Source organism: Oncorhynchus mykiss, chromosome 21 (genome assembly GCF_013265735.2).
Source record: "Oncorhynchus mykiss isolate Arlee chromosome 21, USDA_OmykA_1.1, whole genome shotgun sequence".
Lineage (NCBI taxonomy): Eukaryota > Metazoa > Chordata > Actinopteri > Salmoniformes > Salmonidae > Oncorhynchus > Oncorhynchus mykiss.
The window spans coordinates 31705619-31722090 of record NC_048585.1 but is presented as its reverse complement, the minus strand read 5'-3'; the positions used below and the strand labels follow the sequence as shown (position 1 = coordinate 31722090).

The following is a 16472-nucleotide window of genomic DNA, read 5'->3' as shown; positions in this document are numbered from 1 at the left end:
ACAGTTACTTATTTTATAATAAAGCCTTTGTATCCAAATTAAAATTACACATGATCTAAAAGTAACTTCTATTGCCAACTTTGTAAAAATAGACTACATAAAGCCCCAAAAATAATAATATTGCAGCCTGCAGGTAGAAAATATCCTGATAAAAATGCAAGAAGCTGGTTTTAACAAACTTGAAGCATCGTGTAAAATATTCTGGGCCCTCAGAGTTATCCCACACCAGTGAGCACCAGACAGACACATCTGTAGCCTATTTGCGCAATAAGAAGCATAAGAAGTAAATCAGGTGGCCTATTTTATGAAGTTTCCACTGGATAAGAGCATGATTTTATTTGTACTTTTCCCCCCAAGCTGAGAGAGCTGGAAATGTAAAAACAGACTTTGTTAACTTGCCGTATGAGGTGAAAAAACAATTAATTTGATAACTCACTCCCACTAATGACCCGTGGAGCTTAAGACAAATCAGAAATACGATCAGATCCCCAAATGGGCACATTTATAAGCCTACATTTGCGTGCAGGCCAGGTAGCCGAGGCCTACTTCTACGCGTAATCAGACGCGCGTCCTTACTTAACATTGACAGGAGTGCTCCAAACAAAACACAATGAATATATTGATAACTCGTAAACTGAACGAAACAAACCAAAACTTGTGTAGCCTAGGTTGTGCGCTCTGCAAACAACGTGTCCACTCTAACAATGAAAACTGTACGAGACTAATAATCTCTCTCTATCTATATATAATAGCACTAGGCCCAGCACTAACTAACTAACTAACTAAATATACATACACACAGTGGGGCAAAAAATTATTTAGTCAGCCATCAATTGCGCAAGTTCTCCCACTTAAAAAGATGAGGACTGTAATTTTCATCATAGGTACACTTCAACTATGACAGACAAAATTAGAAGAAAATCCAGAAAATCACATTTTTTATGAATTTATTTGCAAATTATGGTGAAAAATAAGTATTGTGGAGCCCCAGATCGAGGGAGATTATCAGTGGTCTTGTATGTCTTCCATTTCCTAATAATTGCTCCCACAGTTGATTTCTTCAAACCAAGCTGCTTACCTATTGCACATTCAGTCTTCCCAGCCTGGTGCAGGTCTACATCCAAAGAACACCATACCTACATTCTCCCAATCTTCTTCTGGATCATCCGAATGCTCTCTCATCTTTTTAAGTGGGAGAACTTGCACAATTGGTGGCTGACTAAATACTTTTTTGCCCCACTGATTATATATAAAATACTGGTGAGCCATTGACGCGGCCTCCGCAATGGATTATGCCACAGACAGGTGTCAATCAAGACGTTTTAGTTGTTGTAACAGCGACTAAAGAAAATAAAAATTCTAGGCCAACCAAAAGCTTATTGCCCAAACAATCGACCAGCCGACTAAAGGGGGTCAGTTCTCCGCCAACACAGCTGTAAAGCGTCACCACACAAGACAGTGCTGATAATGCAACTCTTCACCCCTCAACCCCAAGTGGCTTCTTGCCAGGATGTTCCAGCACAGTTATTGGTTTTCTAAGACTCCTGAAATATAGGCTTAATATCAGTGTGCGGAGTACGACTGCCTGGACAGACAGGTTTCATTACTGCAGCACATAGCCTAGGCCTGTAATAAAGACATTACATCACTGTGGTCCAATAACAAGACTGTTCTACCTCCTCACGCCTCAGCTCCTCAGGCTTTTTACCACACCCCATCCTCCCTAATCTCTTCATCTGATCAGCCACTCACCCAACTCCGTGTGTGTTTTTCAACAATGGGGAGTAAGCATGGGGTGGTGAGAAGTGACATTATGAAAGGCAGACTTCCCTGTTCTTCAGTAGCTATGTTAGTGTGTGAGGCAATAGAACATTTCACAGCACTGAAAGACACCAGTCCTTTGAAAACCCAGGTCAACAATAACCCAAACTTCCACTGTTGAGTTTTATTAGCTGGCTCTGTGGAAACCTGGACCCTGCACTACAGACCAGACACACACAGGCCTGTTAACGAGGGAGACAGGGATGATTGACAGTTCACATAACTGCCTGGGGAGGATTCATCATACAGCAAACCAATGTGCTGGGTCAGCTTGTTCTTAACCTAATGTGAGAGGCCCACACAATACACACTGGCTATAGTATGTAGCCTAGGCCTATAACATGGCATTGAGCAATGGGAGACACATAGGGAATACAGTAACAAATAGCACTAGGCCCAGCCCTGTTCCTCTGTCTTCCTGATCCACTTTTCGCTTTAGAGTGGATCTCCATCTCAGAGACAAAACAGGCTTGGCTTCAGACAGGTCTAGTTACAGTAACATGGAAAACATTCCTATAGAGCAACACAATGAGGATAATAAAGAGGGATGAAAAACAGGTGTGTCTGTGGCAAGAGACAGGAATACAATAGAACACACAAGAGAGCAGAATGTGGAATATGGGGACGACTGAGCAGATGTGATACTATGTGGTTCACTCGGGGAGGAAGTAGACTTGTCTGACTAACGACTCATACAGTATTTACCATAAACTGCCACGGAGGTATGAAGTGGCAGGGAGCTAGCCTGTAGAACTAGTCTATGGGGAGTAGCATTGACCCACTATCATGTTTAACCCGCACTTAGCGAAGACAGACAGGAACCATTCTGCAGAGAGCGTAACAAGAGCAATAGCACCAACACGCTCCGCTAGACCACTCAGTCGGCATGGCTGCAGGCATGACTGCAGTGGAAAATGAATTGAAGGTCCTTGGCTGCAAGGTATAGACTGTCACATCAAACACAACCTCTGGGAAGCTACTGTACTAACAGTTCCAAGCCAGTCAAAACAGGCTAACACTATAACTGTAGACTAAACTCTGACGATCAAAACTGCACTACTTTAAATCAACGTTGATGAAAGGCTCTCAACCTGGAGTATGGACATATTGACAAGCCTCTTATAGTGAAACTGAAGGTCTGTTAACAATATTGGCCTAAAGGCAGCTAGCTAACCGGCATTAACTAACTATAGGCTACTCTCCTGTGACACTGTCTGTCTGTCTGAGAGAGAGAGACATTAGATAGATAAGCGCCAGTAGCCTACTACAACTATAGCGGCCCTGTTCCGAGAAACACAGTAGTCACGTTTTACCATGAGCATGTTCAAAACGGAATAAGTGCTGAATTCTATTTTGAATGGATTTAAGTAAGAACACATGATACCAGGGTTGTGTAACGCATTAATGCATGCTTAGACCATAGTCAGGCACTAACCAAGTGCAGAAACACAGCACACAGAGGCTCTATAGGGTTACAATGCCACACTAACCAACCTGTCCACGCTCTCTGTGAGGGAATGGGACAGGGGTGTGTTGTTGCTTTTCCTACCATGAATAAACCCATACAACTTGGACATGACAGATCACAGACCCCCGAGGCTCAGTCACCTCTAAGCACCAATAGAAACCTGAACAGGCCCATCTCTGGCACAATGGAGTGTGATATGAATGGTTTGGCTGACGGAGAGGACTATGCTGACATGAGCCGTCACCAAAGCCTTCACTAAAATCAGACACAGCTTCAGTACTAGCCAGGGCGGAGACCAGCAGCTATAGCCACACAGTTCAGTGACTGTAGCAGCCAGCCATAGCGGGGTGGTGACTGTAGCAGCCAGCCATAGCGGGGCGGTGACTGTAGCAGCCAGCCATAGCGGGGCGGTGACTGTAGCAGCCAGCCATAGCGGGGCGGTGACTGTAGCAGCCAGCCATAGCGGGGCGGTGACTGTAGCAGCCAGCCATAGCGGGACGGTGACTGTAGCAGCCAGCCATAGCGGGACGGTGACTGTAGCAGCCAGCCATAGCGGGACGGTGACTGTAGCAGCCAGCCATAGCGGGACGGTGACTGTAGCAGCCAGCCATAGCGGGACGGTGACTGTAGCAGCCAGCCATAGCGGGACGGTGACTGTAGCAGCCAGCCATAGCGGGGCGGTGACTGTAGCAGCCAGCCATAACGGGGCGGCGACTGTAGCAGCCAGCCATAGCGGGGCGGTGAATGCAGCAGCCAGCCATAGCAGGGCGGTGAATGTAGCAGCCAGCCATAGCGGGGCGGTGAGTGTAGCAGCCAGCCATAGCGGGGCGGTGACTAAAACCCAGAGAAAAATAATAAGGCTCAGTGAAGACACCAGTAATTGCACCTTTATCTGTTGTTTTACAATGCCACAATCCATAGGCATAATTGGTCCCTGTGCCCAAGAACGCAAAAGTAACCTGCCTAAATGAGTACCGCCCCGTAGCACTCACGTCTGCAGCCATGAAGTGCTTTGAAAGGCTGGTCATGCCTCACATCAACACCATCATCCCGGAAACCCTAGACCTATTCCAATTCGCATACCGCAACAGATCCACAGATGATGCGATCTCTATTTCACTCCACACTGCCCTTTCCCAGCGTTCAACACCACAGTGCCCTCAAAGCTCATCAATAAGCTAAGGACCCTGGAATTAAACACCTCCCTCGGCAACTGGATCCTGGACTTCCTGACAGGCAGCCCCCAGGTGGTAAGGGTAGGCAACAACACAGGTGCGTGCTTAGTCCCTTCCTGTACTCCCGGTTTACCCACGAGTGCATGGCCAAGCACGACTCCAACACCATCATTACGTTTGCTGGCGACAACGGTGGTAGGCCTGATCACCGACAACAATGAGACAGCCTATAGGGAGGTCGTCAGAGACCTGGCAGTGTGGTGCTAGGACAACAACCTCTCCCTCAACATAAGACAAAGGAGGTGACCGTGGACTACAGAAAAGAGGGAGGGGCATTGAATATGCCCCCCTTCACATTGACGAGGCTTAGTAGAGCAGATGGAGAGCTTCAAGTTCCTTAGTTTGTTGGTGATGTAGACACCATCATGGTCCAAACACACACCAGTCAAGGGCACCACTAACACATATTACTTTCACTAACCTGTACCCCCGCACATCGACTCAATACCAGTACCCCCTGTATATAGCCTCATTATTGTTACTTGTGTAAATATTTTCTTAACACTTATTTTCTTAAAACTGCATTGGTTAAGAACTTGTAAGCAGTTCACGGTATTGTATTCGGCACATGTGATAAATACAATTTCATTTGAATTAGGCAAATGGTGTTCATTATGCTGTGAGGGCTGGAACACCCATGCGAGTATATTGAGCGTGATGGGATACCCACCAACAAAGCAATAAACACATTAGGCCCACAGTAAAGATTGGGTTTCCACAAAACTGGCCTGAGCAACTTCAATCGCATCTCTCCAAGACGTCCTGTTTCATGGACCTACAAGTGACATGATTGAGCAGCTGATACATTTAAATGTATACAGTGTACACATGTCAATAGGTATAGCTAGCAAGTAGCTACAAGATCCAATTTACTCCATGCTGTTGGCATGTCCTCCCTTTCTCGCTCTCCTCTCACGTAGTGTGCAATGGTGTGTGTGGAGCTTGTACGTAGTGTGTAATGATGTGTGTAGATACCATGCGCAGTGTGTGTGTGTGATTGTGGTAGAGTAATTACAGCCACAGCCAATTTCTCTAACTGCTCCCAGAAACAGCATATGGTAGCCAGGGATCTTCAAGGATAGTGACCCACAACCCTCTGCTCTGTACCAGTTGGCTTCTGACCCTAGCCAGGGGAAATGAGAGGGTGGTGGCTGACACCCATCAGTTAAATGACCACCTGGATACCCTTCCTAGTGTGTAATAGACACCTTTAGGCCAGGTGTCTTCTGGGACCTATGAGTAAGAACCAGCTCCTATTGGGCCTCAGTAGTTCTAATACAGGGCATTATTCAGGATAATGATAGTTTGTTGTCCAGAGGAGAGGGGATTCTCTCACAGACAGTGAGGGGGTGTGTCTAATAGACCACCTGTTCTGTTGTCTTGCTAGGATGGGACATGACCACAGGTGATACAGTTCAGTAGGTCTGGAAGCTTGATCAAGTGCTGCCGTTCCATAACTGATGTGGCTGTGCATGCACGAGTAGTCGAGCACACACACGGGTCCAGTGTTTAACAAACACCTCATCTGCTCCATGACGCAGGCAGTCTGAAAGGTAATCATATTATCAAGGAGCCTGCTCTGTGTGCGTGTAGGGGGGGGGGGGACTGCGATAGCAACCGGGGCCATTGCAAAAACAATCAAATTGAGTTTCCTCTGGAACAGAACACTTAGAGCAGCAGGCAGTTATAAAAAGGGCTTTATGTAACATGCAGGCAGGTCATGCAACAGCAACATAAGAGAGGAAGACTGGCCACGGATCATGAAGCAGCCTACTCCCATGCTAACTCCCTGCAGTAAAACCCACCTTTGGAGCACAGTCTTTTTTTCAACATGGCTCTGTTTGGTATGTAGGCTAGATGACGTAGGGCCCCGTTTTGCATTTCTAAACTAAGAAGCACGTTTCCATAATCAGCCTTTTTTTTATCAGTAGCTGCGAGGGCTGAATTGGTGGAGTATGCTGTGTGGGTCTTGCTTTGTTTAGCTGAAGTATGAAAACAGGGAAACAGTTGACATTCTCTCCTTTCTGCAGCAGAACAAAACTCACAACAGCAGGAAGGAAACAGGCCTGCATGGCACCCACTGACACAAACACACGGTTACAAGGCACACACAGCTGAGTCGAGCTGAGCAGTGTTTAGGGCTGGCTAGGTTGTGAACATAAACAGATGAAAGCCTCAGGGACTCCTCTTCAAACAGTCTGTACCTCAAGTGGTGCCCCGAGCCCTCTGCCACTGCTTAGTCATACTATTCTATCTCCTATCATTAATACGCCATATTGAAACACACATAAAGAGACACGAAAGGCTTTGTGTAAGGTTGATGAAGGTACAACTGTCGTGGCACCAGTCATTCACCGCTTGGACAGCAAGTATATATATATAACTTGTTAATTACACAGATCTATTTGAGATCTCCCTGGAGCAGATCCTACATTTTGTCTAGGCTGGGTGTGCCACTGACATACTCACTTCATCTCCAAATCTGAAGACTCAAGTCAGAGGAGTCATCTCTCTCTCACACACACACACACACAGACCGGTATGCTGGAAAAAACAGACACCCCGTCCCTGAATAGCAGAGACAAAGCTCTCAGGCGTTCTCACTTCTGGAACAGGCGTCTGGAGAGGTCTGGCTGCCGTTATGTAAACTCACAGCAGACTGAAGGTTCTAGTGTGAGTTTGAGATTGGCTGGCTTCTCTTTCACTCAGACCTTTTCCACTCCCCGAAAGCTAGTGCTAAGTAAACGCTAGCACAGTACGGCCCAGGAGGAAGAGCAGGCCTGGTGAACAGGTTTGTTGTATGTACTTTAGACTTGCATGTTTGTTTACATTTCCTCATTTCCTACAGCAAGATGACAAGCATGACCAAATGGAGGAACTGTGTTAAATGTGATACTATAATAATTAGGGCAAGGACGATACCAATAGCGCAATATTTTTTGGATGGCAAAAATGAAAACACGAAGCAGACCAAACTCCTTGGTCCTTTAAAAACCTGCAGTATGTAAAGTATTGTGTGCAGCATCACTACAGATCCTGCTTCGATCCCAAGCTGTGTCACAGCCGGCCGCAACCAGGAGACCCATGAGGCGGCGCACAATTGGCCCTGCACCGTACGGGTTAGTGGAGGGTTTGGCTGGCAGGCCGGGTTGTCCTTGTCCCATCACGCTCTAGCGACTCCTGTGGCGGGCCAGGCGCAATGCACGCTGACTAGGTTGCCAGGTGTACGGTGTTTCCTGGCTTCCGCTTTAAGCGAGCAATGTGTCAAGAAGCAGTGCGGCTTGGCGGGGTCATGATTCAGAGGATGCACGGCTCTCGACATTCACCTCTCCCGAGTCAGTACGGGAATTGCAGCAATGGGACTAGACTGTCACTACCAATTGGATAGCATAAATTTAAAAAAAATACGTTATGCACAACTTGAACTGAAAGTGACAGCAAACAGAGAACCAGATACAAAGCTGGGAACAATCAGGAACTGCAATACAATAGCTGAGGAACTAGGGGTGGCAGAGGGGGAGACGCGTGAGGGAGGGTGTGTTAATGGATTGTGTGGTTGATCACACCATGCTGCCAGGTAATGTCATAGACAAGTCAAACCCAGCCTCCCTGAACGTGTGTGGGGGCACTGCCACCAAAACCCTCCTGTACTTACACAGGAATATAGTCTGCGGGACTGAGATCCAACTAAAAGGGGCCTTTTCCCACCAGCAGCAGCAGAGACGGGAAGGGAGGCTAAAGCAGCTTCTGTATCTGTAGCAACACAGAAATCATGGGTGTGATTCCATCCCCTTCTAGTAATCTGGGGCATCCTCTGGTCCGGATGGAGCAGTGTTTCTGATGTCTGAGGAAGACCGGTACTAAGCTGTTTCTTTCCCTCCCTCTGTTGGACAGATCTCTCTCCCACCCTCTCCATCTGGAAAAAGAGAGCACTCAAGGAGAGAACCTGAAATGCATTATTGCTGTACAGCACCCTAAACACACAAACAGCCACCGCTTGTCCTCCACTCAACCCAACCAACAGCCCTCTCTGTGACCGAGGCAGCCTATAGTTTTATACAGGAAGACTGCCAGAGGAGATAATGCGTGATGATTATCTTACATAAGCGTCTGCCGTTGTTGACTTTGGAGCAGAGCAACAAACAGCAGCCCTCTTTCTACACGGCTGCCATGTTAGATTGAAACAGACCAACTCACTCCCAAACAGCTCTACTAAAACCTAACTACTTTAAGTATTTATTTAACTAGGCATGTCAGTTAAGAACAAATTCCTATTTACAATGACGGCGTACCAAACCTTAACCCAGACGACGCTGGGCCAATTGTGACCCGCCCCATGGGACTCTCAATCACGGCCGGTTGTTGATACAGCCTGGAATCAAAACCAGGGTCTGTAGTGACGCCTCTAACACTGAGATGCAATGCCTTAGACCGCTGTGCCACTCAGGAGCTAATACGATAACTATAACTAACACTACACACACCTACTATTATGATTAATGTACTATACAGCAATATATCTATCACATAGCTCCTCTACAAACCCATTAGGGTTCTCTCCTCCCGTATACAGAAAGAGGGCTGTGAGTTACTGAGTAGTCCACAGTATTAGCTAGCTACTCTGGAGACAGAGACTAGCTGAGGAGGGTTATGAGGCCCCGTCACTCAGAAGCTGTGCCGCCACCGTGTGTGTCTATTGCAGCTGTTTCCCAGCAGCCCGGGCAGAGTCAGAGCTTTGAGTGTCCATGGTGCTAAGGGGTAAACAGAAAGACTAGAGGCATGTTGAAGCTGAAACTTTGACTTGTAAAGACACACACCACAATGAACAGGCACTCTTGGTTAAACATGGGCCAAGGCCAACAGAATCTAAATCGTCACAAAAACCATTGCGCAAGAGGAGACACTGCTACGGAAGAACCTAACTAGCCCCTCATCTTTATCATTAACTGGTAGTTTAACTGTTGTTTGCTGGGGCTGTCAGGGGGGTAAGGAAAGAGAGTTATCTAAGCCCATGAAACCTATTTGAAACAAGTAGCAGTGGCATAACCAATGGCACCATGAAGAACAGTACATTTAAAAAGAAGGCATTAAGTCTTCCACATGGTACTGGATGAATAGAACCCCATACAGCAGGATTTGAGCTGCTGGAGGGGCTACTATGAGAGACCCTCTGAGTGACGTTTCACTCACAATAACACAATTGTGGGTGCAGACACAGCATTATGCTTAGTGGGCAAGTCCCTTCATGGCATAGTGTGTGTGTGTGTTGCATGGGCCACTTTGTCCGCAGGGTGGCATGGAATATGACTGTGTCAAGGTCATATGGAAATATGAGAGGTCAGGCTGAGAAGAGTTTGCAAGCTCAACACACACATAGTGAATGCAGTTGTGTGTGAGAGACAGGACAATAACTTACATTATATGCAGAGTCTTGAGTCTGGGAGACAGACCAGTATTGATGAGCACAAATTGACCTACTTATGAGTTCCAGAACCCATAGTCAGGATGTCATGAGCTTTAACCCAATCAGGGGCTAAAGGTCCCCTCTGGCATGCACCTCTGGCATGCACGTTAACCAACTCTTCCACTGTTTAAAATACAGCTATACAATTTAAATTGTTGACTATAGCTCAAAATATAAAGTGTTAGGATAGCAATTTAGGTGCCACTATCAAAGTATGATCCCACGTGGTTCTGAAATATATTAGCTGCACGTGCCACTCAGATTACGGATATAATTGTCCACCATCAGATTAGCTCCATTCAAATCTAAAATCATAAAGCCTGGCAAACCAATACGGATTTAGCCTAAACAAATAATTGATAGCTAAAGTTAACTCATGAGACGGCTAGCCAGCCTGCCTGCCATTGGTTACGTTGAACATACTGTAGAGCAGGACTGCACGCGAAACTGGTAACTCCTTAAATTAACGCGTTAGCAACAGGTTGCTAACTTTATATGACAAAACACAGTATTTAACAGGTGAGACGTTGGCACAAATTAAAGTTCATGTACCTTGCACTGGGTTGGTTTCCCTGAAGGCTTCCTGAAGAACGAAGTTCTGGCGGTGAAAAAATACTCTTCGGAGTCCTCCTCTAAACTACTGTAGCCACTACTCATGGTGCTAGTCCACGTCATTTGAGGAGAAAACTAATCTCTTCAAATTTGGCTGCAGCAAAGCAACAACTTGAAAATAAAGTTGGCTACACCTCCGCAAACTTGTTTTGTGAACCGCAAAAAGCCGAACACTTTCCAACGCTCGAATCCTCCGTTCACTCTTCAACCAACTACTGATGAATCCTCACACTCTAGCAACTATGGAGCCGCCGTCTGTCAGCCGCTCTGAAGACACGCCTACTAGAATTCATTGAAAAGTCCTCTATAGAAATCACCTTTCACTTTCTTCCTTTTCTTCTTCGTTTGGTTTTCCGGCAGACTAGACGCTGTGTTGCTGCCGTTTACAGGTAGGAGAGCAGATTGCACATTTTGGTCACCCCCAAAAAAGGGAAAGAGGAATTGGACACATTTAAATTGCACCACCATCTAACCATGCAACTATACACTATCCCCAAAAACCCACCACCCCATTCCACTATTTTTGCCCGATGGATGGAACCCCTTCTCTCAAACCTTCCTGTAGAACTTCTGCACTAAAATCTCTCACACCCAAATATTTCTCTGCTACTGCAACTACAACATCTACAGTATATTCAGTGGTGTCTGTTCCATCAGTGAAGTGCAGTTGATCACCATGGCTATAACCGCAAGAAATCCAACCTTACTAAAACTTATCCTCTCTGGCTCGCTCTCTTCATGCCTGCTCACTGGGGGGCTCCCAGTCGGCTGCCTTAGCATAGGAAACTTTCTGACCCACTCGAACCCTGGCAATCTCAACCTGTCTCTCTTTCACAGGGCACTTCGTATCCCCAGCTGCATTGGCACCCTCACAGTTGACACACAGTGCTTTCTCTATCCCAACAGTACACTCCCTCTGACTGTGCTCTCATGCACATTTCTCACATCGTGGGATTTCCCTTCTACATTACTGCTGCAACATGTCCAAAACCTTGGCACCTAAAGTACCGTAGCGGGTTCGGAACATAGGCCCTCACAGAATAGCAAATATAACCTAACCTTAACAGGTAGAAACTCTGGGTCAAAGCTCAACAAAACAGACAGGGTATTTTCAGTCTTGCCATCGGGTCTACATCTCACCAAATGGCAGAAGTCACAAACACTAGGAATCTTCATTTTCATTTGATCCACCTCTACATTCAACACTTCCCCACAGGGCACCCCTTTCAGCGGTGCCCTGCTCCGGAGAGCAAAGCACACCACAGGTTGAACCCCGAGCTGCGTGACTTAAAGCACCCGCTTCCTCTGGGAGGCAGATACATAAAAAATCCAAACAATTCCACTTCTCGAAACTTCAGATGTAACCATTCCCAGTTTATCCTTTACCCAGCTTGACACAACGTACGGGTTGCCCAAAAAGCCGGAATCAACCCTTTTCTAAAATCTCACTCTCCGGTAGGATTCTCGGGGCAAACGTTGAAAGACTCTACCACACCTGCTGCCGCATGTAGGACCACTACATCCTGGACTGGCTCAACTTCAGAGTGCTCACCACTGCCGACTGACTCCATTTCAAGATCCTCAAGGTTCTCAAGAGAGCATGAAGACCTATAAGTAAGATGACTTGGTTTGTAATCAGGAGACGTAAGTATGTACAGTATGTACTCCTCAAACTCAGGAGACAAACCTCTGATCTTATGCGCCATTCTTGCGCTTTCGCGTCATCGCACCTCTTTCGCCTCTTCCCAACCAACAGTTTCCACCGGCTTCTCCATTACGTTCACATCAATGAAGTGAAACCAATAGTTATTTCATTCTTTCTTACTTCCTGCCTCTCATACTTTTCTTTCCTTAGTCAGTGTGGCACTTGATGACATACTCCCGAGTGGCGCAGCGGTCTAAGGCACTGCTTCTCAGTGCAAGAGGTGTCACTACAGTCCCTGGTTAGATTCCAGGCGGTATCACATCCAGCCGTGATTGAGAGTCCCATAGGGCGGCGCACAATAGGCCCAGCGTCGTCCGGGTTTGGCCGGTGTAGGCCGTCATTGTAAATACGAATTTGTTCTTAACTGTCTAGTTAAATAAAGGTGCCATTATTTTTTATACTGTAGGTCTGTCTATATGCTCAGCACTTCCACTCATCATCAAATAATCCATATGAATCCATAGGTGCACACATCCTAAAGAGACAACATAACATCTGCTTGCCACTTACCTCAATGAACATGCAGCACAGCGAAGCTAGCTTTCTTATTTTCCTTCCCTGCAACATGCTGCTTTACCCGAGCTCCAGGACCAACTAAACTAAAAATGCAGACCAAAGGCATTTAATACTTTAGACTTACATACGCCCAGATGAATGGGTGGAACATCAGGCGTTCAGTCAGACCAACCTTTTAAAATTCCCAGTGACCCTTGATAGTTGTGGTAGTGTGTGTTTGTGTGTCTCTTAGTGTGTACATGTCAAAAACCCCTGCCTATCTACCAGAACCACATATAACCTATATATAAAATCAGAATGTCTTGCCCCTTTCTAAACTCTGCATAGGCCTATGGGATCCACCCTAACACAGCTCAATGTGCTCGGACGGGATTCTGTAGCCAGGGGTAACATGACATCATCAGTAACCAGGAAATGGGACAACGAGAACCCTACGCAGGAACTCCGGTTCAACTGCATTCTCACCTTTCAATCCAAACTGGTCAAGGCATTGGTTATAGTGACCTGGGGTCCATCTCTACCATATGAGGACAACATTAGTTATGTAAACGTTTGGCATGGATGAAGAAAAGCTGAATAAAAACACCCAAATTAAAGTCTTGTTCTCTGTTAGACATGAGACTGGGTTGGGTTCTAGCCAGGAATAAACCCCTCTCTGCTACTGACTCTCATTCCCTGATGTTGGTTGGCTTTCTCTCCTACTGGCATTGATCACAGTGAGTCATGAAAATGTAATCATTTCATCAGCAGCTTCTCATGCTGTTGTTACGACAACCACCCCATGCAGTGTCAGATAATCTGTTGTATAAGTATTAATAAACATTCTTAAAAACACATTTGGTGTTTGACGGTGGGGAGGCTAGCTGGCTCCTGGGTTTATTTGGTTATAAATGTGTAATATGTTTTTTATTCATGTTTTAACTCAGTGGTGGTGTTTTTAGTGTCTGATAAAGTTGTCTTGCATCAGCCAACAAATGGAACCCATTACTGTGATTCTCAGAGAGCAGAGCTATAATGCTTTAACAGCCATAATGAAAAGTGCATGCAGTTAATTTCTATTAGGATTTTAGTTGCCTAAGGCTTTTTTCTGAGTACATTTCTACATGGCTCCTCCTGTGTGGCCTGTTCTTTAACACACTAATATCATTCAACTAACTAGCCCACCCAGTCACTAGAAAGGATGTTACAATGTCAGATACTGGGTCAAACGTATGTAACATCTGTAGTGAATAAGGCGTACAACCCTTATCCTGACCACACCCAACACATACTGTAGCAGGCTTCTTTGGGGTTTATGGAGGGACAACCCTAATTTAAACCCAGAGTGCAGAGGCGACCTAAAAATAACCTAGAAGCACTGGAACAGCCAAACCCTTCAACCACACCACAGCCTGGCCAGAGAAGATTCATACAGCTGGCCTCTCTGTCCAGTTCTCTTGCAGTCTCAGAGCCAACTGCCCACATGTCTGTCGAGGACAAACTATACAGTCCACTAGAACCCTGTCTAACCAACAGCTTCTGGTCAGGTGGAGTGATGGGCACTAGTTGTTATGGCTTCCGTGGCCTGTATTTCTGTAGTACTGTGCTGACTTTGGAACCAACAGATCGGCTCCTGTAGGTGCATGGGAGCGTGTGAAAAAAAATCACAGAGAATGTCTCAGACACATGGAAACTCATTCTCAGTCCCAACCCCCTCAAACTCCCTCTCCCTTCCCTGGTGTAAAACAATGGACACTCAGCTTGAACCCCGCCCCCCCCCTTCCCGATCTCCACAGAGAGAGAGAGAGCGGTCAGGCAGGCCAGGCTAGAGAGAGAGAGAGAGGTGAACCTTCACTAGGCCTGTAGTCTCTCTGGCTGAAAGCTACAGCCCTTGGCAGACATTACCCACATTCCTCTGCAGACAGGGGGTTAAGGTTCTCAGCACACTGCTTGTTTCCAAGCTGCAGATTTAGTTAGTTATAGGTGAAGGGGTAAGAAGAGGTGAGGGTGAGGTAAAAGGGGTAGGTGCATAAGGAGGTGAGTGGGTGAGGTCGGGGAGGCGTAAGGAATGTCCCATAAATGACTCCATAAATGAGACTTCCACCACAAAGGCTAGTCTGTGGAGAGAGTGTTGTGAGAAAACTGACACTCTCTACTTCAGGCTAATCAGTGAGTGTGGGAGTCCGAGTTCCCCTACCTTTATCATCTAGAATGACGACATTGTTGTAATAATTCACCCTATTTTATTATCAGGAAGTACAAAAAATATTCCTATGAGCAATGATATATGATGTGCTTGAGATAAAACACAGATGAGGAATGCTCACTCATAAGAGTGATGGATAGCTTGTTTCAGTATACTGTATACAGTGCATTCGGAAAAGTATTCAGACCCCTTTCCTTTTTCCACATTTTGTTACATTACAACCTTATTCTAAAATGGATTAAATACATGTTTTCCTCATCAATCTACACACAATACCACATAATGACAATGCAAAAACCGTTTTTTAGACATTTTTGCAAATGTATAAAAAAATTCAAATAAATACCTTATTTACATAAGTATTCAGACCCTTTGCTATGAGACTCGAAGTTGAGCTCAGGTGCATCCTGTTTCCATTGATCATCCTTGTGATGTTTCTACAACTTGATTGGAGTCTGTGATAAATTCAATTGATTGGACATGATTTGGAAAGGCAAACCTATCTATATAAGGCCCCACAGTTGACAGTGCATGTCAGAGCAAAAACTAAGCCATGAGGTTGAAGGAATTGTCCGTAGAGCTCCAAGACAGTATTGTGTTAAGGCACAGATCTGGGCAAGGGTATAAAAACAATTCTGCAGCTTTGAAGGTCCCCAAGAACACAGTGGGCTTCATCAAATCATATCAAATTTTATTTGTCACATGCGCCGAATACAACAGGTGTAATCATATACCGTGAAATTATTCTTAAATGGAAGAAGTTTGGAACCACCAAGACACTTCCTAGAGCTGAGCAATCGAGGGAGAAGGGCCTTGGTCAGGGAGGTGACCAAGAACTCGATGGTCACTCTGACAGAGCTCCAGAGTTCCTCTGTGGAGATGGGAGAACCTTCCAGAAGGACAACCATCTCTGCAGTACTCCAACAATCAGGTTTTTATGGTTGAGTGGCCATACGGTAGCCACTCCTTAGTATAAGGCACATGACACCCCTCTTGGAGTTTGTCAAAAGGCACCTAAAGGACTCTCAGACCATGAGAAACAAGATTTTCTGGTATGATGAAACCAAGATTGAACTCTTTGGCCTGAATGCCAAGCGTCACGTCTGGAGGAAAACTGGCACCATCCCTACGGTGAAGCATGGTGTTGGCAACATCATGCTGTGGGGATGTTTTTCAGTGGCAGGGACTGTGAGACTAGTCAGGATCGAGGGAAAGATGAACAGAGCAAAGTACAGAGAGATCCTTGATGAAAACCTGCTCCAGAGCGCTCAGGACCTCAGACTGGGGTGAAGGTTCAATGACGCGAAGCACACAGCCAAGACAACACAGGAGTGGCTTCGGGACAAGTCTCTGAGTGTCCTTGAGTGGCCCAGTCAGAGCCCGGACTTGAACCCGATTGAACATCTTTGGAGAGACCTGAAAATAGCTGTGCAGCGACGCTCCCCAACCAACCTGACAGAGCTTGA

General features: G+C 46.0%; 1 protein-coding gene across 4 annotated transcripts in view; it reads right to left on the bottom strand.

Annotated features, from left to right (window-relative positions):
* LOC110500244 (ras association domain-containing protein 3) overlaps positions 1–16472 on the bottom strand; it is a 51425-nt gene that overhangs the window by 14741 nt on the left and 20212 nt on the right. Inside the window, exon 1 of one of the 4 annotated variants that reach the window (XM_021577497.2) lies at positions 10541–10888. The exons of the other annotated variants lie outside the window; for them this stretch is intronic. Coding sequence (XP_021433172.1) covers positions 10541–10663 — 123 coding nt within the window. The 5' untranslated portion in view covers positions 10664–10888. Of the gene's footprint in view, positions 1–10540; positions 10889–16472 lie in introns of those variants that run through there. 4 annotated transcript variants of the gene reach the window in all.